Source organism: Capricornis sumatraensis, chromosome 8, assembly GCF_032405125.1.
Source record: "Capricornis sumatraensis isolate serow.1 chromosome 8, serow.2, whole genome shotgun sequence".
In the NCBI taxonomy this organism is placed as follows: Eukaryota; Metazoa; Chordata; class Mammalia; order Artiodactyla; family Bovidae; genus Capricornis; species Capricornis sumatraensis.
This window is the reverse complement of record NC_091076.1, coordinates 33260193-33287538: the sequence shown is the minus strand read 5'-3', so window position 1 is coordinate 33287538 and position 27346 is coordinate 33260193. Positions and strand designations below refer to the sequence as shown.

Sequence of the window (27346 nt, the reverse complement as noted above, 5' to 3'; positions counted from 1 at the left end):
AAGGCAAAGAGCTGGAACGTTTTAGGTTTCTCTGTGTGTCATACTTGACCTCCTTAGAGGACTGCAGCCAAGACCACCATGTCATCAGCATGAATCCACAAGCGTAGGCCCTCCTCCCTTTTTCATGGACCATCTTTTCAGGAACATATTTCTAAGTGTTAACACAAAAATCTCGTTCTAGTCAAGTTTGATACCCCTGTAATATTTGTGCCATTATTATATCATTGCTTTCCTCTATTTCCAACTGTTTGCTGTTATAAACAGCACTTCAGTAACTGGAAATAAAGAAAACCTGCTTTTTTTCCTCTCTCACTGACTTTGGGGGGGGGGTGTTTCCCTGAGCAGGATTTCTGGGTCACGAGGTACAGACAGTTCAAAGCCCTCATGACTCAACTGCTAAGGGTTCCTCGGAAGGATAGGGCTGAATCCCCGGGTCTCCAGCTAAGTAGCCGGTTTCCCTGCCCGTTTGCGGCTTTGTGTCTCCTCTTGGGTCAGCTGGTCCAACAAGTGGAGGTCAGGGAGGTTACAAGTGGCCCTGAGACCCAGAGAGGTAAAGGAGCTTCATTTGTGGAGGGAACCACCTGCCTTCTCCCAGTCAGTTCCTTCCGAAAGCTTAGCTCACATGTCCCTTTCTCAGCGAAGCTCCTCTGATGACCTCACACTAGGCCAGGAACCCAGTCATACACGCTCACAGTGCCAGGAGCCTCACCGTCATCGCAGCTGGGGCCTGGGTCTTAGCCCGACTCAACTCTGTCTCCACTAGAATGTAAGACTTGCACTGTAGACTGTAAGCTCCGTGGGGGTGGGAGTGATTTTGGTCTTGTCCAGCACTGTGGCCACAGCTTCTTGTACCAGCATGTGGCAGGATGTAGCCTGTGTTCAGCAAAAGTGTGTTGAAGGAGAGAGAGGAGGCAAGAATGTTGGAACCAGAACCCAACGGATATCGCAAGGCGTGGAATGGAGGGAGAGAAAATGGTAAGCATAGAAGCTTAGGCTCTTACAGGGAACAGAGACCAAAAGCCTAGAGGCAGGGAGATTGTAGGAGAGTGAAAAGCGGTTCCTGGAAACGAAGGGAAGGGAGGCCAGCCAGGGGTGGCGTGAGGCACAGGCCTGGCGATGGGCCCTCGCCTCTTCCTCCCAGCTGCAAGACTGAAGTGAGAAGCTCGCTCTCTCTGAGCCTCGGTTTCCCCCTCCAGTGAAAGCAGATAATAGGCTATTACAAGGAGGCTGTAACAACAGGGCGCCTGCTTCTTTCTAACGAGAGCTACTAATGAAGGAAGTCTGTCTTCCCCTCCCGCCAGCAAACAAGGTATGTTGAATGTGAGGGCCAAACAGTCCTCAGTTTGGAAATGTCTCAAAAAAGAAAGGACCTGAGTTTATTAGGATATTCATGTTTTGTAACAACAGAAGCTACAGAGACTGACAGAGACAGCACACTCTTCCCAGGACTTGGGGGCGGCGGTTGGAGGGGGGGCGGTGGGGGGGGCCTGCCCCATGAGTAGTTCCAAGGCCCCTGAAGAGGCAGCATAGCTCATAGTCGGTCAGGGACCAAGCTGTGTGTCCAGAATCCTCCTTCCCCAGCTGCACCCTGGGCGTGTGGAAGAATTGATTTTTCCAGATTTTTAGCATCCTTGGAAGAAACTGTCCCCAAGTCCTTGTTTCTGTTCTGAACTAATTACTGTGAAATAATTTAATTGCATTTAGATGCAGAGAGAAAGTGAGAATAGTCTCCCTGATGTCTGTTTTTCCACTACTGCAAGCACCTATTTACAGAGAAGAGGTGGTCACTCAGGGCTGACTTAGAGCTATAGGCTGGGGACAGAGATGAGGAGACCCAGCCAAGCAGCTCTTCATTGCAAGGGTGGGAAGGGGAGAGGGAAGCAGGAAAGAGAGGAGCGGGAAAGGGAAGAGGAGGTGAGTTGGCTGTAAAAAGCACAGTGTGTCCTTCCTTCTAGCAATAAAACAATGGAACCACAGCTAAACGGCTTCATCCTTCTAAAGACAGCAATGTAGTCTAAGAGCAAAAGCCACAGACTTTACCTTCTCGTCAAGCTCACACAGGTTTCTTCATCCCTCCACGTCTTGGTTTTCTCATGGATAGTTTTGTCCATTAATATCCAAGAGGTGTCTTGAGCATTAAGAGGCAGAGCTACAAAGGTTCCAGCCAGGCGGGTGGTCCCTGGTAGGCGCTGAGGATATGTGGGTCTCACTCTTCCAGGCAGCCAGATCACCCAGAGATTTGAGCCCCTTTCAGATTCAGCAGCCAGGGCCATCTGCACACGCAGGGACTTCAGGGAATCTGGTTGTAGTAGAGGGAGCTTCCGAAGACTGAGGTTCAAGACAGCGAGGAGCATTCACTGAGCCTGTCCGCAGGGCTCTGTCCTGGGCCACGGGGACCGACAAAGCCAGATAAGCTAGCATCACTACCTTGAGTTTTCCGTGGTTTCACGGAAAGCCAGATGCGTAAGGAGCCGAAGGCAATCGTAGACAGATGATAAAAGCATGTTACTGGGGTTTGAACCTTATCCCTGTGGGAGTCCAAAGGAGAGAGCAATTCATTGCAGCCGGGAAGATCAGATAAAATTTCCCCAAGGCATTGAGCCTTGTAAATCAAGGAAGATACTGAAAGAGAAGCTAGGAATGGCTTTCTGAAAGATGGAACAGTCCAAACAAAGGCAAGGGATGCTAGATAGAAATGTTGGCTGTTTTTGGCACCTGTCTCAGAAGACTGTTAAAATACCCATTTGTGCTTTGGACTTAGCACAGGCCTCGGTCTCTCTGTTACTGAAGGCTCTCAGTGCAGAACTACAGAAACCACGGGGACTGCAGGAGGGTGCAGGCTGCCTCCCCGTTTAGAGCAGAGGCTCCACTGGGCCGATGCCCAAGAAATCCCTTGCCTTCACATGAGGCCTTTCAAACCCATCAGTCATCCCCAGCATCCCCGCACTGTAGAAGATTATTAACTGCTTTTTTTTTTTTTTTAATCCTGCAAACCCCAGATATGGAAACTGAGGCCTGCTGCGATTAAATTACTTATTTACCTGGAAGGACAGCTAAGTCATGGAGCTGGGTCTAGAAACCAGGTTTTCTGATTCCAAGTCCTTTGTCCCTTCATTAGACCATGCTGCCTCTCAGAGCCCTCCTCCGATATCTTCCCCTGCTGCCGCACCCCTGCGGCCCAGAGCAAACAAGGGGGACTTTGCCATCCTCTCCAGGGATGTCCTCTGCCCCTCCCGCCCCCTTCCCTACCATGACCTCCTCTGATCTAACAGAGGTGGCAGCTCACATGCGTCAAGAGCTAGGCATGTTCTGCTACATGTATTTCTCATTTAAGCTTTCAATGATCCTACCCATCCAACAGACATTTGTCAAGTACCAGCCATGTGCTGGGCTGCCCGGGGCCTCAGATGGTTCAGAATCTGCCTGCAATGTAGGAGAGAGACTTGGGTTCGACCCCTGGATTGAGAAGATCCCCTGCAGGAGGGCATGGCAACCCACTCCTGTATTCTTGCCTGGAGAATCCCCATGAACAGAGGAGTCTGGTGGGCTACAGTCCATGGGGTCGCAAGAGTCGGACACGACTGAATGAGTGAGCACAGCACAGCCATGTGCTAGGTTCCATTCTGTTTTTATTTCCATCTCATAGATGAGAAACTAAGGCCTGAGGAGAACAAGTCAGTTTCCAAGGCCACGTCACTACTGAGTGTGAGAGCCAGAATTCGCCCCAGAGCCTGCCCTCTTCACAGTGTGCTCTTCAATTCCCATAGCTGGAGTTGGGCTGGGGTGGGACTGGTGTGGTTTACCGATCTGAACTGCTGAGAGGATGCAGGGAGCTCCTTACTAAGAGAGAAATTACCTTTTCTTATGGAAAAAAATGGAGCATCCATGACCGCACACCACCCCCACCCCGCCCCACCCTGGGACGTGCCTTGTGCCAGGATTGCCATGGGTATCCGTGGCACTGAGTGGAGCTGTGGTGTGCACGCAGAATGCTCCAGGATTGGAGAGCAGAGGAGGCTCAGATGACATCAGGGACCTCGATACACATTGCTTATTGAGCCCTAGTCCCTTGTGTTATCTGATTCGCTGTCCTCCAGGCTTCATGGGGCTGTGGCATTAGCTTGTCACCAGTGTAACATTTCATTTCAGAGGAGGCCTTTCCTGCTAGTGTTTGGCAGACAGCTAGATTTATTGCGCCTTTGAGCCTGGAGTTAGATTTTGCTCATAGCCTCCAGAGGGGGAAGAGGGGAAAAAAAAATGCCAGTATCATTAATTGTGCTCTGGCCTGCATTTCATCACATTGTCCTAAATTTTACCATTTAGGCCATCTGTAGAATTTTACAGCAAGACAGGCTCATTGAACTTGTGTGTGTCTTAGTGTGTGAGTCTCTCTGTGTATATGAGCACATATATGACTCTGCCCACTAAGCAGGCAAAAAGGATATTTGAGAGGAGGTAGAATGGTGAGGTAGCAAAGACTCAAAATGAGAATTTTAGAAGTAGCATTTTTCTTTACCTGAAAACTGAAAACTCCTCTTTGGAAACTTGTTTATACATCCTCACTTTTTTGTAAAGCATTAAATTCATTAAATTGTTCTGTGCATATCCCTACTTGTGTCAATCTGGGGCTGCGTAGGAAGTTTCCCATGTAAATCTTTACATTAGTCTGTCTGTTAAACCTGGGTGTTCTTTCTTTCATTGATTAAACAACATAATAATAATGTCTTATATTTTCAATACACTTGACAATCTATGAAGGATTTCCTTAAATTTAATCCTTATAAGAACCCCAGGAGATTATTTTCTTTCCCTTTCTACAGATGGAAAAGTTGAAGATCAGAGTGGTTAGGTGACTTACCTCCAGATGCATAGCCAGTTAAGGCAAGAGCTGGGAGCCTGGCTCTCTCTGCAGATCTGCCCCACTGGGCACATAGGTGGACAGAGGAGCCATCAAGTGTCAGGGAGCACCTGGACACAGGCTGTTGGGGCGGTGGGCACAAGAGAGTAATGGCTAGGACCCGGGGCAGACGGCAGAGCAGAGGGCACTTTTGGCCATGGGCTACGGTGGAAATTCTCACAGAAGATGTCAAGGTTTGAAGTTGGCCTTGAAGGATGGGAGAATGATTTTAAACATAGGGAAGGTAGCGGCTATTCCACATAGAGGCATTGCATCAGTGAAGCCTGGATGGACAAGAATGTTCAAGGAACAGGAGAAACCCACACAGATAGAGGCTCCAGGACAGGGAGAAGCCATGAGGAGTGTCAGGTACTGTACTTGATAAGCCTTCCAAATGCTGGAGTTTTCTAAGCCTCATGAAAAATATCACCTGTGTTATTTCTACAGTTTCACATCTAACCAGAAAGGCAGTGTGTGTATAGTGGTTGGGGACGGATTCTGGGCAGTCTGGATTCAGTTCAGATCTGAAGTGACTCTGCCTCTTATGAAATGTGTGACCTCGGGCAAGTTGTTGGACCTCTTAGAGCCTTAGTCCCCTCATCTTGCAAGTGAGGATAATAGTAGTACCTACAGTGTAGGGCTTTGCAAGGATTAATTGATAATAGCTTCCCTTGTGGCTCAGATGAAAGAATCTGCCTGTAATGCAGGAGACACGGGTTCGATCTCTGGGCTGGGAAGATCCCCTGGAGAAAGGAATGGCCACCCACTCCTATTCTCCTATTCTTGGCTGGGAAATCCCATGGACAAAGGAACCTGGTAGGCTACAATCTATGGGGTCACAAAGAGTCAGACACAACTGAGCAACTAACACAGACACGTTTATCAAGCACTAAGCAGAGTGCCTGGTGTCGTTAATGACAGTGGCTGTTGTTATCGTCATCATCAACACGGTGCCTGGAACTCTGGGCTGTCCTAAACTTCCTAGCCAAAGGACTGAGCTAAACAAGGGTCCCTAGAATATCCAAGAACTGAGTGCCTGGTTCTGTGCTCAGACAAGGCAGAGAGGCAAGAAAATGTAGTCTAATTCCAAAGAGCTAGAAAAGACTTCCATGGGCAGGAGACTGGGAAGCTGTGGGGAATCAAAGAGGGACGCTGCACACTCTGTTCCATGAGAGTTTACAACATTCTTTCAAAACGCTTCTCATTATAAAGAAATAGCATCCCTCATTACAAATCCAGGTGGCAGACTCAGTGTTAAGCTGTCCGCCCTCATTCTTCCCACTGAACTGACTGTTCCGGAGGGGAAAGGCCTATCCTAATAATATATACACAAATTAAAACTCCATTTAGAGGTACATCGGGGACCACCTCCTAATTGACTTTGATCACTGAGAAAAAAAAAAGAAAGCCAGTTACGTGGTTGGTTTGCCAAAGGAAACCAGGCAATGGGCTGGTGCCTCACGGAGCCCTGTGACAGGACATTTCTCTAGTAGCTATGGAAATGGAACCTAGCAATAGGCACATCCTCCCGCTGGAGCTCCCAAGGTGGAACCAAGCCCCTGGTTGCTTCGGCCCACTTTGATGGTTCAGTGGCGGGGACAAGGCCTCACATGTGAGAGGCTGGTCCTTGGCTAAGTTGGGACACCTTTTATAGAAATGCTTTAGATAGCTTGGTGAATAGCCTTGGTGCTTACTTGCAAGCACCATAAAGAAGGGGAACCTAGAGAGCTCCAGAACAGCCTTCTGCCTCCTCCAGGGAAATGACAGGCACTTTCCCGGGTTTCCCAGGTCAGCTGTGTAGCTCTACTAGGGCAGGGCTGGCTTCACACCCCAGCAGGAGCACCTGGATGGGCTTGTGACCCCCGAGGGTGTCTCTGCTTCCTGGATCCTTAGTGACACCTTGAGTTTGAAGAGGGAAGTGGCGTGTCTTCCGCTTCATGGAGTCGCAGTGGCGTCGCTTCCTTGACTGCTCTGCCGTCCGTGATTTGCTCAGAAGCTGCACGTTGTTCTGATCAGGATGGCGGGGAGGCCTGCCCTGGGCTCTGACAGTGGTCTGCGAAGGACTCAGGGCATGCCGTGACCCAGAACCTGGGTTTGGATCTTGGTGCCGCCAGGACGAGTGGTGCAGTGATGGAGGATTCTGGACCTTGGTTTTCTAGAGATGCAGGATCAGGTTAATAATATCTACTTGGTCACTCCGTTTTGCGGTCCTCGTAATCCATAAAGTGGAGATACAATCTTGCTTAAAAAGTGGTGGGATTAAACGATGGAACGAACGTGCACCCTCCCCCACTGTGTCAGGCACGTGGTGCGACGTTTAATGAAGGAAGCTGTTATTGTCTCAGTAACAGTCCTAATTACGTCTCTCTCCTTCCTCTCCTCTGTTTCTCCTTCTCTCCTGTGGGCCAGATGCTGGGGGCTTGGTGGAGACAAGAACATGATCCCTGCCTTGGAGGGAGAGCCCCCTGGTGAGCTGACATCACCTGCCCCGGGGGTTCATTCCCTCTACTTTAGGCTCAGAAAGATGACTCCTCTGGTCTGAGGGTGCAGCCCCTGTTGGAGGCACAAGCCCTGAGCGGGGCTTTCTTGCTCTCACAGCATTTTCTGCTGTGACTCAGTGCCAGCGTCATTTAGCAGAAAGGGCTCCCAATGATGAATTCAGAGACTTGGGCTCAGCGTTGTTCCAGCCTCTGCCCCAGTCAAGCCTAAGTCCCATCTCCCCAGCGAGTGGGGCTCAGGTTCAGTCAGAGCAACATCCATACTCCCCCAACAGCCACCAACCAGAACAAAACTCAAAGAGTTCTCCACTTCTTTGAGAAATCTCCTTACTTCACTTTCTCAGTGAAAACCTTAATATACACTGCAAATGTTGGTGATGATGATACCAACATAGACAGCTACCCTCTGGTAGTCAATTTGAGCAAATGCCAAGCAGCATGATAAGTTCGTGAAATATATTCTTTCCTTTCATCTTCACAAGAGTTCTTTGGAGCTAGACATTATTATCACCATTTTATAGAGGAGGACCCCGAGACTCAATGGAGTTGAACTACAGGAATGAAGTCATATAACTGTAAACACAAGAACCAGAAACAGAACCCAGGGCTGCGTGGCTATGAAGGCTGTGCTCGTAACCACTGTGTTTCACGCCTTCTATTTTCTTGTGTCTGGAAGCAGCACAGCAGGGCAGGAAGAGGTTGGATTACTGGGCTGAGGTCCGTCCAAGGGGTGGTGGAGGTGGCCAACCCCTAGACTAGTCATGCACGGAAGAGGTCTTAGTAGAGCCTGTTGGGTGAAAGGTGCCCTGAGAAGACAGCTTTCTAACTCCATTACTGCAATAATAGCTGTTTACTCCATTCTGTACAAATTAGATTTCAGCCCCGGTTCCCCTACAACTTGCTGTGTCACCAGTTTTCAGTGCCCTCCAGTTAAGCTGACCTTTCATCTCTGCGCTGACAGTGGGTGTGCCCACCTCCCCCTTCTCTAGCACCCATCCCCTCCTCAACTTGTTTTACAGAAATATCGAGCGGCTGCCAGCAAATCCTTGCTGAAAGGCCTCCTTTCCCCACAGCATTGCGCAGTGCAGAAAAATGATTAAGTGTGCCAGAGTCCATTCTCCAGAAAACACTTAATTTGGGGTTGAGAGACAGTAACCCTGATTGTTGCAGTCAGGTTTATCCAGAGAAGGGAAGAAGGGCAATATATTTACTTGATTTAAAATTAGCGCCACGTAGTCACCAGCAGGATCCTGTCAGGCTGCTTTATACTGATTCCGCTTTTAAAAACTGTTTTATCCATTGGGCAAATATCTCTAGCTCCTTTGCTCAAAAGCTGGCAGCTGATGGGAACAGGGTAGTGAAACAGCCCTCAACTCAAAGGAATTTTCAGCTGGCATTTTTGCAGTTGGCATGGGAGGGAAATTAGGGGCCATGTATGGAGAGGAGGAAAGGTGATGGGCAGAGTTGGCTTAAACAGGTCTTTCAAGGGATCTCGAATTTAGGAAAATCAGAGCGAAACAACAGCGATGATGACAGCTGCCATTTGCTTTGTTCCTATTGTGTGCAGGCACAGTTCTAAACAAATTACGTGTGTTACTCCATGTAACCCTTTAATGTAATATTGCTGTCTCTTTTAAAGATAGAGAAACTGAGACTCAGAAAGGAAAAGTCATTTATCCAGAATCAGGACCCTAGTAAATGATATAGCTCTGAAGGCTCTGGATAGACCCCCACTTGAGGACTGATTCTGCCAAAGTCACTTACTTGATTTTGCATGGTTTTGACTGTGGAGGTCAGCCATGCCTATGGCAGTCAGGGTGTAAACATGGAAAGTATCTTAGGAGGTGTCTTTGGGCACATCATGTAGCCTCTATGAGCCTCCCCTTTCTTCATTTGTGAAATGGGAATTCAGTTCAGTTGCTCAATCGTGTCCGACTCTGCGACCGCATGAATCGCAGCACGCCGGGCCTCCCTGTCTATCACCATCTCCTGGAGTTCACGCAGACTCACGTCCATCGAGTCAGTGATGCCATCCAGCCATCTCATCCTCTGTTGTCCCCTTCTCCTCCTGCCCCCAATCCCTCCCAGCATCAGAATCTTTTCCAATGAGTCAACTCTTCGCATGAGGTGGTCAAAGTACTGGAGCTTCAGCCTTAGCATCATTCCTTCCAAAGAAATCCCAGGGATGACCTCCTTCAGAATGGACTGGTTGGATCTCCTTGCAGTCCAAGGAACTCTCAAGAGTCGTCTCCAACACCACAGTTCAAAAGCATCAGTTCTTCGGCACTCAGCCTTCTTCACAGTCCAAATCTCACATCCATACATGACCACAGGAAAAACCATAGCCTTGACTAGACGGACATTTGTTGGCAAAATAATGTCTCTGCTTTTGAATATGCTATCTAGGTTGGTGATAACTTTTCTTCCAAGGAGTAAGTGTCTTTTAATTTCATGGCTGCAGTCACCACTTGCAGTGATTTTGGAGCCCCCCAAAATAAAGTCTGACACTGTTTCTACTGTTTCCCCATCTATTTCCCATGAAGTGATGGGACCAGATGCCATGATCTTCATTTTCTGAATGTTGAGCTTTAAGACAACTTTTTCACTCTCCTCTTTCACTTTCATCAAGAGGCTTTTGAGTTCCTCTTCACTTTCTGCCATAAGGGTGGTGTCATCTGCATATCTGAGGTTGTTGATATTTCTCCCAGCAGTCTTGATTCCAGCTTGTGCTTCTTCCAGCCCAGCGTTTCTCATGATGTACTCTGCATAGAAGTTAAATAAGCAGGGTGACAATATACAGCCTTGACATACTCCTTTTCCTGTTTGGAACCAGTCTGTTGTTCCATGTCCAGTTCTAACTGTTGCTTCCAGAACTGCATACAGATTTCTCAAGAGGCAGGTTAGGTGGTCTGGTATTCCCATCTCTCTCAGAATTTTCCACAGTTTATTGTGATCCACACAGTCAAAGGCTTTGGCATAGTCAATAAAGCAGAAGTAGATGTTTTTCTGGAACTCTCTTGCTTTTTCCATGACCCAGTGGATGATGGCAATTTGATCTCTGGTTCCTCTGCCTTTTCTAAAACCAGCTTGAACATCAGGAAGTTTACAGTTCACATATTGCTGAAGCCTGGCTTGGAGAATTTTGAGCATTACTTTACTAGCATGTGAGATGAGTGCAATTGTGTGGTAGTTTGAGCATTCTTTGGCATTGCCTTTCTTTGGGATTGGAATGAAAACTGACCTTTTCCAGTCCTGTGGCCACTGCTGAGTTTTCCAAATTTGCTGGCATATTGAGTGCAGCACTTTGACAGCATCATCTTTCAGGATTTGAAATAGCTCAACTGGAATTCCATCACCTCCACTAGCTTTGTTCCTAGTGATGCTTTCCAGGGCCCACTTGACTTCACATTCCAAGATGTCTGGCTCTAGATTAGTGATCACATCATCATGATTATCTGGGTTGTGAAGATCTTTTTTGTACAGTTATTCCGTGTATTCTTGCCACCTCTTCTTAATATCTTCTGTTTCTGTTAGGTCCAGACCATTTCTGTCCTTTATTGAGCCCATCTTTGCATGAAATGTTCCCTGGTATCTCTAATTTTCTTGAAGAGAGCTCTATTCTTTCCCATTCTGTTCTTTTCCTCTATTTCTTTGCATTGATGGTGGAAGAAGGCTTTCTTATCTCTTCTTGCTATTCTTTGGAACTCTGCATTCAGATGCTTATATCTTTCCTTTTCTCCTTTGCTTTTCACCTCTCTTCTTTTCACAGCTATTTGTAAGGCCTCCCCAGACAGCCATTTTGCTTTTTTGCATTTCTTTTCCACGGGGATGGTCTTGATCCCTGTCTCCTGTACAATGTCACAAACCTCATTGCATAGTTCATCAGGGACTCAATCTATCAGATCTAGACCCTTAAATCTATTTCTCACTTCCACTCTATAATCATAAGGGATTTGATTTAGGTCATACCTGAATGGTCTAGCAGTTTTCCCTACTTTCTTCAGTTTGAGTCTGAATTTGGTAATAAGGAGTTCATGATCTGAGCCACAGTCAGCTCCTGGTCTTGTTTTTGTTGACTGTATAGAGCTTCTCCATCTTTGGCTGCAAAGAATATAATCAATCTGATTTTGGTGTTGACCATCTGGTGATGTCCATGTGTAGAGTCTTCTCTTGTGTTGTTGGAAGAGGGTGTTTGCTATGACCAGTGCATTTTCCTGGCAAAACTCTATTAGTCTTTGCCCTGCTTCATTCCCCATTCCAAGGCCAAATTTGCCTGTTACTCCAGGTGTTTCTTGACTTCCTACTTTTGCATTCCAGTCCCCTATAATGAAAAGGACATCTTTTTTGAGTGTTAGTTCTAAAAGGTCTTGTAGGTCTTCATAGAACCGTTCAACTTCAGTTTCTTCAGCGTTACTGGTTGGGGCATAGACTTGGATAACTGTGATATTGAATGGTTTGCCTTGGAGACAAACAGAGATCATTCTGTCGTTTTTGAGATTGCATCCAAGTACTGCATTTCAGACTCTTTTGTTGACCATGATGGCATGTTGACCAGAAATGGGAATCCTGATCGTTTTCTCAAGGTTTGTGTAAGGACTGAATGAAATAGCATATGGAATTCCCCTTGCCTAAATGTCTGACTTATGGCATAGACTCGAAACCAGAATTTTCCTGCTCTGCTCTATCATCGTTTTTGTACCTCTTGCTTTTTCCGAGACTGGGTTGTGGAACTTCCTTTTTAAGGTAAACAGCATGGAAATGAGTTTGGAAATCAGTGCAGAAAATTCGTCACTCATCCTACACTGTGATTCAAAGCCTGATGTCATTTTTACATATGTCTTTCTAGATGTTTTTATATAAACATACATTGCATGCAAAAACATGCAATTCTGTATCCTACCTTTCTTCCCCCTTAAAATTACATAATAAGCATTTGCCCTCATTGCTCATTGTCAGTTCAGTTCAGTCTTTCACTCATGTCTGACTCTTTGCAGTCCCATGGACTGCAGCACGCCAGGCTTCCCTGTCCATCACCAACTCCCGGAACCTACTCAAACTCATGTCCATTGCATCGGTGATGTCATCCAACTATCTCATCCTCTATTGTCCCCTTCTCCTCCTGCCTTCGATCTTTCCCAGTATCAGGGTCTTTTCCAATGAATATTCTTCGCATCAAGTGGCCAAAGTATTGGAGTTTCAGCTTCAGCATCAGTCCTTCCAATGAATATTCAGGACTGATTTCCTTTAGGATGGACTGGTTGGATCTCCTTGCAGTCCAAGGAACTCTCAAGTGTCTTCTCCAACACCACATTTCAAAAGCATCAATTCTTCGGCACTCAGCTTTCTTTACAGTCCAACTCTCACATCCGTACATGACTACTGGAAAAACTATAGCTGTGACTAGATGGTTCTTTGTTGGTAAACTAATGTCTCTGCTTTTTAATATGCTATCTAGGTTGGTCAAACTTTTCTTCCAAGGAGTAAGCGTCTTAATTTCATGGCTGCAGTCACCATCTGCAGTGATTTTAGAGCCCCCGCAAAATAGTCTGTCACTGTTTCCATTGTTTCCCCATCTATTTGCCATGAAGTGATGGGATCAGATGCCATCATCTTAGTTTTCTGTAAGGTGAGTTTTAAGCCAGCTTTTTTCACTCTCCTCCTTCACTTTCATCAAGAGGCTCTTAGTTCTTTGCTTTCTGCCATAAAGGTGGTATCATCTGTGTATCTGAGGTTATTGATATTTCTCCTGGCAATCTTGATTCCAGCCTGTACTTCATCCAGCCCAGCATTTCTCATGATGTACTCTGCATATAAGTTAAATAAGCAGGGTGATAATATACAGCCTTGACGTACTCCTTTTTCCTATTGGAATCAGTCTGTTGTTCCATGTCCAGTTTTAACTGTTGCTTCTTGAACTGCATACAGATTTCTCAGGAGGCAAGTCAGGTGGTCAGGTATTCCCATCTCTCTCAGAATTTTCCAGTTTGTTGTGATCCAGTCAAAGGCTTTGGCATAGTCAATAAAGCAAAAATAGATGTTTTTCTGGAACTCTCTTGCTTATTTGATGATCCAGCGGATGTTGGCAATTTGATCTCTGGTTCCTCTGCCTTTTCAAAATCCAGCTTGGACATCTGGAAGTTCACAGTTCATGTTCATGAAGCCTGGCTTGGAGAATTGTTAGCATTACTTTGCTAGTGTGTGAGATGAGTGCAATATTGTGGTAGTTTGAGCATTCTTTGGCATTGCCTTTCTTTGGGATTGAAATGAAATCTGACTTTTTCTAGTCCTGTGGCCACTGCTGAGTTTTTCAGATTTGCTTGCATATTGAGTGCAGCACTTTCACAGCATCATCTTTTAGGAGTATCAGTTATTTTTCATAATGATTAGCTTGCATTCCATCCAGTACCTGTATCATAATTTAGCTCAGTCATTCTCCTGTTTTAAGACATCTGCATTGCTTCTGATTTTCTTAATAACACACTGCTGTATACATCTCTGTGTATATGACTTCTGAGCTTGAAACCTTTGAATAATGTGGCTTTGGTGCAAAACCAGGAGTAGAACTTGGGGAATGAAACACTGTCAGTTTGTGACTGTTACTGTTTTGCCTTTTTGCTTTGTGCTTTCCACCTTATAGGACCATAAATAAGAGAACTCCAATGAGTTATATTTTACAGAAATGATGCAATTTAAAAACAAACAACAATCAGCTGGGCACTGACATAAAGCAGAAAACTAGGCAGCCATGCACCTTGGTTGGGTCCCGCTGCCTTTTTTTTTTTTTTTTTTTACTTTATCTTACTTTACAATACTGTATTGGTCCCGCTGCCTTTTGAAGCAAAAAAAAAAAAAAAGCCACTGGAGCCAACAGTTTCTTGATTAGAGCTTCATCTCTCATCACTACCTGGAGCTGCTGATTCACAAAGGCAAATAGCTCTGTGCTTTCGGTTTGGGGAAGGGAGCATCATGTGACAGTAGAACCTCTCCTGTGCTTACAGGGGTGACTCCTGCAAAATGACTGTGTTAATCGCCTCCTGCTGGCTGGGTGCTGGGTTGGGGGGGCGGGGGGGACTGTCAACATCTGAGCCTCTACTGAGCGTTTTTCTTAAAAATGTCAAGATGGAGCTTGCACTTTCCCAGCCTTCTCTCATGTCTTGCTGGGCAGGAAAAGGCGACTGGAAAATGTCAGCCCTGGGATCAGAGGGACCAGAACAGAGGGAATAAGAAAATTCTCCCACCCTAGCTCCTGGCTTTTAGAAATCATTAACATTTCAACGTGGGTGATCCTGTGAACTCATTACCTTTCCACAGCCTTTCTCTGAACTCTTTAACATCTTTTCACCTTTTTATTTAATTACAAACTAGTTTAAAGGGAACACCAGTATCACGTTCCTTATTTAGATCACTTTCCGTGTACTTGGGAGAGTTTTGGACACACAGTTACATAAATACCGCAGGGTATAATTTAGATAATCCTGTGATGTACATTGATGATTACCATTAATTCCTCTAGAAAAGGGGATTACGATGATTATAATCTACACTGTTGCAATGGCCTGGTCTTAAAGCAGACTGAAGAGGACCGTGTGTACTTCTGAGCCTTTTAGGATACTTGGTGGTTACTTCCAAGTCCTCTGGATAGCATGCACTGACTGCTGTCCACAGCTGTAAGTGAGGGCTGCTGTGGGGTAAGAAATATTATCACCAGGGGAACCCCCACAGATTCATTGCAGCCTTTATTTGCTGGTAACTTTGTATTACCCGTTTTAATCTTCTATTTAAAGTCAACTATATGAAAGAGGAATCTTGGCTGGGGAACACAGGCTCCTGAGTTTGAAATTTCACCTCAAACTTTTACCAGCTCTGTGGTGTTAGGTAACTTACTCTGAAGTATCTCAAAACTATAGCCCCATAGCTCAGTTTCTTTTCAGTTCTGATCTCTGCTGGTCCCAGCCTACCGTGGCTTGAAGCAGGGCTTGGGTTCCTGGCCAGAGATTGAGGTCACGTCACGTTAGGGAGAGCACCAAATCCTAGCCACTGTGCCCGTGGTGACAAGGCCCTGGCCCTTCAGCTTTGCAGAGAAAGAACTCCCGCAAAGATGAAAAGTAGTAAAACAAGTACTCACTAGGGGGAAAAGAGAGTACAGTCTGTGCGGATAGACACATGCTGAGAGAGAGTCACGCCCTGGTGGTGGTTTGAGTCGCTCTTATGGGGCATGTCTTCCTGGTTTCCTTTGGCCTGTCATTTTGCTTTGCCTAGCTCTGAGTCTGTATTTGGTGTGTCTCAGGGTCCTCCCCTCTGTGCGTGTTCATCCCTTAACCAAGATGGACTCTGGCGAAGAGACTTACGGGGAGTTGACATCACTTACTATGGGGTAGCACCCCCTCTCTTTTGACCTTCAGGGAGCCCTTCTGCACATGTGTAGTTGGGACGGTCTCCTTGACTTTGAGAATGAGGAATACGTGGTCTTTTATCTCTTCTCCTGGCAGGGCCCAGCCTCCTCCATCATCCCGCCTTTGCGGAGTTTCTGCTATTAGGAAGTTTCTGTCCACAGGAAAGAAGCTCAGCAGGCTGGGGCCCATCCGTCTCCTGACTCAGTTCCATTGTACCTATGTGCCAGTGGTTTTTCAACCCATCTTTCCATGAGGATTACATTGATTACTATAAATTAAGAGTTTGGCATGTAGCATGCAGTCCAGGTGGGTTTCCCAGGTGGCGCTAGTGTGAAGGACCTGCCTGCCAATGCAGGAGACATAAGAGACCTGGGCTTGATCCCTGGGTCGGGAGGATCCCCTGGAGGAGGAGGAAATGGCAACCCACTCCTCCAGTGTTCTTGTCTGGAGAATCCCCACGGTCAGAGGAGCCTGGCGGGCTACAGTCCATAGGATTGCAAAAAGTCGGACATGACTGAAGTGACTTAGCATACATGCATGTATGCACTCCAGTTTATACCAGGTTTTGAGTTACTGTTGTTATTATGATCAAGGACAAAGAAAAATGGTTGCTTGAACTTGTGTTTCCTTTGGACAGTCTCTGACCAAGTAAGCTTTGTGTGCTTTGGCAAGAGGAGAACAGAGCAAACCATTTTCCTTCCTTCTGTCTTTCCATTGGGTGTAAAACTGACCACCCATCAAACAGTACAGTAGAAGAACTGAGGGGCCCCTAGCATGACATATTTAAGACCGGATCGCAGGTTAAAGGCCCCTTTCATTCTGGCACTAAGATGACATTATTGGTGGAACTTGGCATCTGACTCTGTATCCTTCTCCTCTGTCTATATCTTACCTTCCAGCTGGCCATTTCTCAGCCCAGTTTTGGTGGCCCCGTACTCACTTGCCTACCACCAGCCTCCAGAATTATTCCTGGAGGGCTGTGTCTCCTGAGAGTCCAGTTACAGCTGGATCCAGACCTGGCTTCCCCTGTTGGTTTCCAGGAGCACTTCTTCTACAGATTGACTGAGAGACCTGCCAGCCTCACAGCTGTGGGGGCCTCTATTTATGATCACTGGGTGGGGCGTGGGGGGCCAGGCTGAGAAGAAGGGGTGCCGACAGCCTACCCCATCCAGTGGTGGGCTGCTGTGCCCTAATTAACTGCCCTGGAACACCAGATCTTGTTAGCATTTTCATCTGGAATACTTTTTCCGCTGGCTTTTCTTCCCCCTCCGCCTACTTTTTTTTTTTTTTTTTTAAGCAAGAACTTGATTTTGCATCTTATTAAAATAAGAGGTAGCTTTGACAATAAAAATGTTTCTCTTAACAAAGCTGTGAGAGTCTATTCATCGTGGGATTAGTTAATTCTCCTGACCTTTTAACAAGACGGCTGTTTTTGCACACTTAGATGAGATCATTGATTCTAACAGGGAACGAAGCCCTGCTCGTTTAACTGCGTATATCTGAGTTGTCCGCAGTTCAGGCAATTTCTCCATTACCTTTGGAGTTGCCAATAAATAGATTGAAACAGTAAGAAGGTAAGCAGAAATGTGAGCTAATTCAGCCCCGGAAGTAGCAGCATAGTCACTTCTAACAGGCAGGTGAATTTTATTACTATTGGAAACTGCACAGGGACAGTAAGGAGCAGTCTGAAGCACTTCGTTGAGTGCTTGGTACCTAAAAAGTGCTTCATAAATGTGAGCTACTGTTTTATCAGTATCATCAACACTATGGATATAATGGTTATAAAATACAGCGATCACACATGGGTAGAGTTTATAATATGCTTTGCCATATATTATCACCCGAAGTGAAATTGTTAGTCATTCAGTCGTGTCTGATTCTTTTTGACCCCATGGACTGTAGCCTGCCAGGCTCCTCCATCCTTGGGATTTTCCAGGCAAAAATACTTGAGTGGGTTGCCATTTCCTTTTCTAGGAGATCTTCCCGACCCAGGGACCAAACCCGGATCTCCTGCTTTGCAGGCAGATTCTTTACCATCTGAGCCACCCGGAAGCCCATATTACCACATAAAAAGAAGAAAGTGAAAGTGAAGTCATTTCTGACTCTTTGCAACCACATGGACTGTAGCCTACCAGGCTCCTTCATCCATGGGATTTTCCAGGCAAGAGTACTGGAGTGGGTTGTCATTTCCTTCTCCAGAGGATCTTCTAAACCCAGGGATCGAACCCGTGTCTCCCGCATTGCAGGCTGACACTTTACCACCTGAGCCATCAAGGAAGTCCTATATTACCACATATGATGTAATAATTCTTTGAAATATCTTTATCCTCACTTCTCAGACGAGAATGCTGTAGCTAGGAAGTGCCAGTTAGGATTCAAAGCCAGTTTTCTTGCCGTCAGTCCAGCACACTTTCCCCTGCGTCATAGTAACCAAAGAGAAAGCAGAGGGTCAGATCGCATCTCTGGTACCAGTGTACACGGCCCTGGTTAAGCCAAACTTGTGTGTGTCCTCGGTGGGTTTTGTTTGTACCAGGAGTCGGAAGGTTGTGCTGCGCTCCACTCTTCTCTACAGGTTTTTGCATCTTGAAGACACAACCGCTCAAGACCACCATCAGTGACCATTCCACAAACTGGGGCTAAATAACACAACTTTCTGTCCACTTCACAGGATCCTCTGTTGCTGCCTTAAAAAGACATGCGAAAGGCTTAGAGTCAGCTTGCTGTGTAAAGGGGGGTGTCTTTATAATGCCCACCCACCTTGTTGGATAAAGAAGCTAGTGAGAGGCAGAATGGCAGAGTGGGGAGAGCCTGTCTTTTCTGGCTGGAGAGGGAGATGGTTTGTGACTTCAGGATTCAGAGTTTGGGATTCTAGGCCAGACTCTGCCACTTGTTAGCCATTTAACCTCCCATGTAAATTGAAGTCTTTGTGTCTTAGTGTCTTTTCATCAGCAAAAATGGGATTATCACCTTCTAGGACTGTTGTGAGAATTAAAGGAAATACTCTATTTACTGCTTTTAGCACAATGCCTGGCACATGGAAAACACTCATGAAAGCATAGTTTCATAATTATCATCATTTTAATTAACCTTCTGAGTTAATTAAGCATGCACATCTGTAAATTAGGTCAGGTAGAGTTGGGTGAGGTTTAGAGGTAATGTATGCAAATTACCCAGGACACTGCCTAGCAAGCCGTTGGCCCTCTGTAAAAACAATTACCGTGAGCCTTCATATTTCTTGTCAATTGGTTCTTTGCTGTCTTCCCCTGGCCCTCTTACTGGGTCAGCCACCGCCGCCTCTGGGCCTTCCAGTCCTTCTGAATGTTCTTTGTTGCTTGTCCATCTCCTCTACCTCTGAACTCTTGCAAACAGGGAGTATCTGATTTGGTTCTGGCTCTCAGTGTCAGCCACGGGTCCTGACTTTTAGAAAATGTTCATCAACTGAGCAAAGGAGTGACACTGCACAAGATGCTGTGAGTCAGGGACTGGAGTAGTACTTAGCTCTGTATGTAGGGGATCAGAGAAGGCCTCCCAGAAGGGGTAAGTATGGCCCGTTGATAAGGCTCAAGTTTTAGATCCTGAATGGGATTTAAGCAGACATTTCTGGAGAAGGACACGGCAACCTACTCCAATATTCTGGCCTGGAAAATTGCATAGATGGAGAAGCCTGTAGGCTACAGTCTATGGTAGGCTGCAGTCTATGGGGTCGCAAAGAGTCGGACACGACTGAGTGCCTTCACTTTGTACTAGCTCACAAACCTTTTTGGAAACATGCTGCCTGCTGCTGCTGCTGCTGCTAAGTCGCTTCAGTCATATCCGACTCTGAGCGACCCCATAGACGGCAGCCCACCAGGCTTCCCCATCCCTGGGATTCTCCAGGCAAGAACACTGGAGTGGGTTGCCATTTCCTTCTCCAATGCATGAAAGTGGAACGTTAAAGTGAAGTCGCTCAGTCGTGTCTGACTCTTCGAGACCCCATGGACTGCAGCCTACCAGACTCCTCCATCCATGGGATTTTCTAGGCAAGAGTACTGGAGTGGGTTGCCACTGCCTTCTCTGACATGCTGCCTAGAGCATTGTATATCTCAAGGCACAGTATCCTTTCTTTAGTGTCTACTGATCTCTTCTAGTTTGCTCCAGAAGACTATTTAGCAGTTGCTACATTGCAAAGATATTTTTAAAACAGAAATGCATGCACGTGAATCAAAATCACAGAATTCCCCCAAATCACAAAAATTCGGACAATCAAAATGTACAACAGATATGTGATGAAATGTAAAATGTAAATCAGTCCCCTTCCCCAGGCCCTTAGCATCACTTCCTTTAGAGGGTGTGCCCACTGTTACCAGTGTCTTTCATATCCTTTCAGACTCTATACACAGAATCGTTTTCTTAACCCAAAGGTGGAATGTCAAAGGCTTTTGGGCTGCAGTATCTGTGGCGTACAGGCTTAGTTGCTCCAAGGCATGTGGAATCTTCCCAGACCAGGATCAAACCTGTGTCTCCTACGTTGGTAGGTAGAGTCACATCCACGTACCACCAGGGATGTCCCTCCATTTGTATTTTTTTCCTGAGTGTGTGCGAAATCGCTTCAGTTGTGTCCAGCTCTGTGCATCTCTATGGCCTGTAGCCTGCCAGGCTCCTCTGTCCATGAGATTCTCCAGGCAGGAATACTGGAGGTGTATTATTGTTCTGCATGTTACCTTTTTCCTTCCCAAAAATTGTATAAAAAAGTTTTCTCATTCTTTTTTATGGTTGCACAGTATATTGTATGGGCTTCCCCAGTAGCTGAGCAGGTAAAGAATCCTCCTGCCTTGCAGCAGCCACAGGCGATGCAGGTTTGATCCCTGGGGGTGGGGGCGGGGCGGGGAATAAGATCCCCTGGAGGAGGAAATGGCAACCACTCCAGTATTCTTGCCTGGGAAATCCCATGGACAAGGCAGCCTGGCGGGCTATAGTCCATGGGGTCGCAAAGAGTCGGACACAACTAAGCACACACACAGTATATTGGATAAATATAACTTATCTGGCTCCTTATTTGTGGACTGGTTTCCAATGTTTTCAGCTTCCCTGGTGGCTCAGCTGGTAAAGAATCCGCCTGTAATGCAGGAGACCTGGGTTTGATCCCTGGGTCGGGAAGATCCCCTGGAGAAGGGAACAGCTACCCACTCCAGTGTTCTAGCCTGGAGAATTCCATGGACTGTATCGTCAATGGGGGTTGCAAGGAGTTGGACATGACTGAGCAACTTTCACTTTCCAATGTTTTGCTATTACAAACAATGCTGTAGTAATAACCTTGTTCAGTTCAGTTCAGTCGCTCAGTCATGTCCAACTCTTTGCGACCCCATGAATCACAGAACGCCAGGCCTCCCTGTCCATCACCAACTCCCGGAGTTCACTCAGACTCATGTCCATTGAGCCAGTGATACCATCCAGCCATCTCATCCTCTGTCATCCCCTTCTCCTCCTGCCCCCAATCCTTCCCAGCATCAGAGTCTTTTCCAATGAGTCAACTCTTCGCATGAGGTGGTCAAAGTACTGGAGTTTCAGCTTTAGCATCATTCCTTCCAAAGAAATCCCAGGGCTGATCTCCTTCAGAATGGACTGGTTGGATCTCCTTGCAGTCCAAGGGACTCTCAAGAGTCTTCTCCAACACCACAGTTCAAAAGCATCAATTCTTCGGTGCTCAGCCTTCTTCACAGTCCAACTCTCACATCCATACATGACCCCTGGAAAAACCATAGCCTTGACTAGATGGACCTTAGTCAGCAAAGTAATGTCTCTGCTTTTGAATATGCTATCTAGGTTGGTCATAACTTTTCTTCCAAGGAGTAAGCATCTTTTAATTTCATGGCTGCAGTCACCATCTGCAGTGATTTTGGAGCCTAAAAAAAATAAAGTCTGACACTGTTTCCACTGTTTCCCCATCTATTTCCTATGGAGTGACAGGACTGGATGCCCTGACAAACCTCATTTTGTGTGCATGTGAGCATATCTGGGGGAGAATTGGAATCTCTGAGTTCTAGAGTAAAGGGTATGGATATTTTATTTTATAGCTTTTGTCGAACTGCCCTCTCTGTAAGGTTTGTACCAGCTTATGCTCACACCAAACCAGCTGAGTATGAGAGTGCTTATTTTCTGTTCTCTTCCAATACTGTATATTTTCAGCCTTCTAAAAATCTTTGCCAAACCATATGTGAAAAACAATATTTCAAAGTTTAACTTCCATTTCTTCTACCTTGAGTAATGTGTAGAATCTTTTCATACAGCTGAGAGCCAGGTGCATTTCTTGTTCTGTCAACTGTCTGTGCATCTCCTATGCCTATTCTCCTACTGGGTGGTTGGACTTTGCTTATTATTTGTAAGCATTATTTTGTATTAAGGAAGTTAAGCCTTGGTGATACAAGTTGCCGTTTTCCCCTGTAGATTATTTTTAATCTTTTGAAGCAAAAGGCCTAGACCTCCTAAAAGTTCCCCCATCCTGCCCCTCTCCCTGCGCCCCTAGACTGTGAGCCCTTGAGGGCAGGGTCCATGCCTGGGTCATCCCTGTGGCCCAGTCCCCCTCCAGAGCTCTCTCCAGGGCCTCTGTGTTGAACTGAACTGAGTTCCCATGTTCCCCACCCCCACCTGCCCTCCCCTATGGCTTGGGAGTCCCATTTCCACCTCCAGCAGAAAAAGATGACTTTTCTCATTGCTCACCACAGCCATGCACCTGTTTGGCCTAAACTGGCACCTGCAGCCGATGGAGGGGCAGATGTATGAGATCACGGAGGACACAGCCAGCAGTTGGCCTGTGCCAACGGACGTCTCCCTGTATCCCTCAGGGGGCACTGGGTTAGAGATCCCTGACAGGAAAGGCAAAGGAGCCGCAGAAGGTAGGGTTGCTGTGTTGTTCGTGTCGTGAGTCCTCTGTGTCTGCCTTTGAGCCGAAGAGACCGCCATCCTGCGTGCCATGTGCCTGACTCACAGCTCCATGCCCTGGTGCTTCCTCCATCCCCCCGCACTCCACGCCGCTGCCGGGCCACCCGTGTCTTCATCGCAGTTCCTTGTCACTGTGAGCTCGTTGCGGGGCTTGGGCAGGGCTCATGGTGCTCAGCGGCATCTCATCCCATACCTCGAGGGAAGCATCGTGGGCTTTCACACTGCTAGGCGGCTGTCTTTGATGGTGTGGGATCATGATACGGCTTCCGGGGCAGCCTCGTGGCATGAATGGGCGTCTCTTGGAGAGTGGGGTGTGTGGCAAGGTGGGTAGAGGGTGTGATGTACACGAAATATCCTTGGACCTTATGGTTTAAGGGAAACACCAGTCCCACTGTTCTAGCATTTTCCTACTGTGTTGCCTTGAGCAAGTCACTTAATTTTCCTGAGCTCGTTTCCTCATCTACAGTTGCAGTAATTGTTAGTGTTTGTACAGTATGTTTGTTCAAACCTTTTTGTGAAGAGCATTTCACGTTTAATTCTCACAGAGATCCTGTGAAGTAAATATAATTGTTTACAGCCATTTTAGATGCAAAAACTAAGGACCACATAGATTAAGTGACTTGGCCAGAGTCACACTGCCAGTAAATATTGGAATTTGGGACACGGCCCAGGTCTGTGGGCCGCGGGGCTCTTGCTGTCTCCATAAGTTGCCCTACCTGACTCACCTCATGGTTATAAGACCGTGAAGGAGATGTGAATAAGGACCCCACTGTACAATGAGACACAGATGTTTCTGTATTAATGATGGAAGTGGTGGTGACGTTTGGGGTTTGGCATTCTTGAATGGGACGTCCATAGACCCATTTTTTAAATTTCTTAGGGGTCTTTCTAACATGCCATCAACATATTGATAAATTCTGTCACTATCAACCAAGAGTGGCAGACCCACAAGAACTGGTACCAGCAAGGAGGTCTGAGCTCATGGGCCAGGCTGGTTGTCATTCTAGGGAGTGTGACCATCCCTTCTCACGTGACCCACTTTTTTTTTTTCTGGTATTACCCCAGTCAGCAAAGTGGTTACAGCTGCCCCCAGTCTTCACTGCATTTCCTCTTATCTCAGTTAACTTTGGGTCGTGGCTTCTGAGCTTCCCTGTCCTTTTAAGAGTTTGTCTTCTAGTGATCAGTTTGGTTAACAGAGTAGCATATGGCTAGTCACAGCAGTTATTCATAACCTCTGAATGGTCTCAAAATCCAAAATCAACTCTTGACCAATGACCACTTTTAAGGAAACTGAGGGCATTTCCGCAGAGCCCAATCAGAATCTCTGCCTGCTATTTTGATGGGCAAAGCCAGCCTTCTCCTTTATAAAGATTTTAAGACTTAAGACATTGAATAATTTACACTTGCTTTGCACCTTAATAGGATATGGAGGGAGCATGGATGGATGGGGTCATGGGAAGAACTCTGGGTTAGGAGTCTACAACCCTGAGTTCAAGTTCAGCTGCTGCCACTCGTGATGCCCTTAAGCAAATCCCTTGAAAACCTTTCTCGGCTTCATATTCATCTTCATTAAAAGGAGGTGATTGATCTATACTATCTCTAAGGTCCATTCTAATTCACAAGCTCTACATGCAAAATTAGTAATAGAATCATCACATGATTAACCAGATTCTTCTTTACAAGTTTTTAGGTTGGCCCTGTCCATGGTCCTGCCTGTTGCCTTGTGATTCCCATGTCAGCTTATAGTGTCAGATGCCATAAGTGAATACGTAAATGACAACTGTCTTTAGTATCATCAACTGCAGATTTAAGATATGGGTAACCCTCAAAGATCTCATTTAGAAAAATGTGAATTTTCTGTATGATTTCTATCAAACTTTCTTTAAACAGGACCTGAGTCTATCTAAAATCTCCCACTCTAATGAAATTAGTTTGTGGATTGCTCAGATTTTGCTTTGTTTTTCCTAAGGAGCAGGAGGTGCAGATAAGAGATAAAATTGCACCAGTTTATTGGTTTACTCTCATTGGAATATTTTTGCTTAAAGGGATTATCTGTCATTACTAATGCAATTGGAAATCCTGTTTACAAACCCCCAAAATGCAGTGTGATGCTGTAAAGTGGTCAGCGTCAAAAGCAATTACTGTGATAAAAAATTACATCCGTCTGGAGAAACAGAGGACAAAGCTTCCCAGAATTTATGTGAGACTGTCACAGCGTTCTTAATTTCTTTTTTTAACTGTGACGTTAAAAATCTCGTTCCTTAGACATATCTCAAGGGGGAAAGCTTCTAACCCTGATGTGAGCACACATTTCCTGTCCTTTGAAGGTATCAGAGAAGAGAGCTGATTCCAAAATGAAGATTAGAGCCCCATTGCACAGTGATTAGGGGAAGCAGTGTGGTAGAAAGAGGACAGATGGGCCATGGAGCCCGACAGTCCAGGGTTTGCGTCCTGGTCCGGCCATGTATTGGCTTTGCCACTCCATTTCCTTTGGCCTTAGTTTCCTCATCTGTGGAACAAGGATGCCTCATACCTATCTTTCCAAAGACTGGTTATGAGGAAGTATTCAATGAATGTGAGTTCCTTTTCTTCTTATTCATTTAAATCCCAAGCCATTCCATGTCTGTCATTAGAAATCTCAGAATTCCAGACTAATTAATATTCTGTCCTCAAAGATTCTACAGAGTTTGGGGCATTCTTGAATATTTTTAAAAGATGTGTATTTTTTAATTATACAAATGAAGTATATGATGAACCCAGTATTTTAAAGGCTCATCATGTCTCTGAGAATAACATCAAACTGCAATATATCCTGTATTTTCAAAGTGGCTATAACCATTTCAGAGCTGTCATGGGATGGAAACCAAATACAGCAGCTTTCTGAAGTAAAACCACAAGAACTTATGTTATGCATTAATGGAGAAAGGGGGAAAAGCATTGAATAAACAAGCATTTCTGATGGTTTAATTGGTGGGCTAGGTTAGCATTTTCTTCTTTCTGCAATGAAATCAAAATTGCCCATCAGGTTGAACCATGCAAATTGCTACATACAGGCTCAGCTGGGCTCTCAGCTTATTTTGATAACCAAATAAATTTCAAACAGTTGCTAAGGAAACTAAAGAATTCTTTGTGCGAGTTATTGCATTGAAAAGAACCATAAAAGGTAGAGGGAGGGGGAGAATGTTGGTTGATTAGGAATTCAGACCCTATATGGATAAATCTCAGTTCAAGAAAATAAAGACAGTGAATTTGGGAAGTGCATGGGGTCTTAGTTCTTCCAACTCTCCCTTATTTTTGACTGAGCTAGCCAATCATTTCAGCAATTTGTTGAGAAAATTCTTTTAGACACGATTGTCTATTTCCAGAGCATTGCTCTGGGAAGCCTGAATCTATATGTCTTTGTAAAGAAAAGGACTGTTACCAGTAGAATCTGCTTTGTGAAGCCTAATCGTGCTGTTGGGGGTCCCTAATTCTGAGTTAAGCTCTTTGTATTCTGTTAAGCCTCTGGGGCACTCACTCATTGTATTGTGTCCTTAGGAATGTTTTGAGATACTGTTTCCCTTTAACTTTGGGGTCTATGTGTGGATCCTAGTTCATAAAAACTGTCAATTTTTTGTATCCCAGGATGGCAGAATGTGCTCCAGTGGGCCTTGGATCTTCCTGGTCTAGCCTTGGTATCTAGCCTTCTAGGACTGCGAATTAAATCAGATCTTTACTCTTAAAGAGGGTTAATGTACTCTGCTATCATTGAAAAGACCTTTGAAGAGTTTTAATTAATAATTTATCAATTTGATGTTCTGAGAAGCCATATTCTAATAAATAAAGAGGCACCCCAAATGGCTTCATCTCTGAATGGTTTCTTTCGCATTCTGAGCCTCAGTATATACATTTTAATAATGTGAGGATTAAGTATACCAATATATGTAAAAATGCCCAGTACATAGTTGAAATTTAATGAATGATAGGTAATACCATTAGTACTGCTACCTCTATCTTTATTGTTATTGCTACTACTGATATTTGTTATTATTATTGTGTTCCAGAATGTAGGTACGGATAACAAGAGTTAGATACACAGGACTTTTCACCTCCACCTGCCTCTACCCTCTGCCCCCTCTCCCTACTCCACCACTGATGGGTATTGCCATGTCGTGGAATATTTTCTATCCTGGTGCTCACATATTGGTGCTCAGAATTAAGACTGAAGACTCTTAGGTTATAAGATCTGGAGAGAGAAAGACAGTAAGGGTTTTTGAAAGACAGAAAAGGATGAAGGTGGTTTTACTCTGACTTAGCCCAGCAAGTGTCACGCCTCTTTCCCTCCAGCCACAGGTACTCGGCAGGCTCCAGGTCCCTCCTCCTAGAAACTTTCATCTCATCCCTAGCCAATGTGGGGACCACTGGGGACCGATGGGAAAGAATGATAAAGGTTAAATTCCAAGATGGGCACGGTCTTTCCCCTCTCAAACTTTTCCTTAAAAGACTAGGGCCATGGCCCCTTCCCTAAGGATCTGGACAGGGCGACTTCTAGGACAAGCCTCACTTGTGAACCTAAGCTCCAGATCCTAAGCTCCATCATAGAAACTGCATGAAAATAAGCTCAAGACTCCTAATTCCTAATTCTTTCAGCCAAGAAAGTC

At 45.7% G+C, this 27346-nt stretch overlaps 1 protein-coding gene across 1 annotated transcript in view; it reads left to right on the top strand.

Moving 5' to 3' along the window:
• Positions 1 to 27346, top strand: part of TENM4 (teneurin transmembrane protein 4) — a 439221-nt gene that overhangs the window by 204998 nt on the left and 206877 nt on the right. Inside the window, exon 6 of the mRNA XM_068978818.1 lies at positions 22490 to 22660. Coding sequence (XP_068834919.1) covers positions 22490 to 22660 — 171 coding nt within the window. The remainder of the gene's footprint in view (positions 1 to 22489; positions 22661 to 27346) is intronic.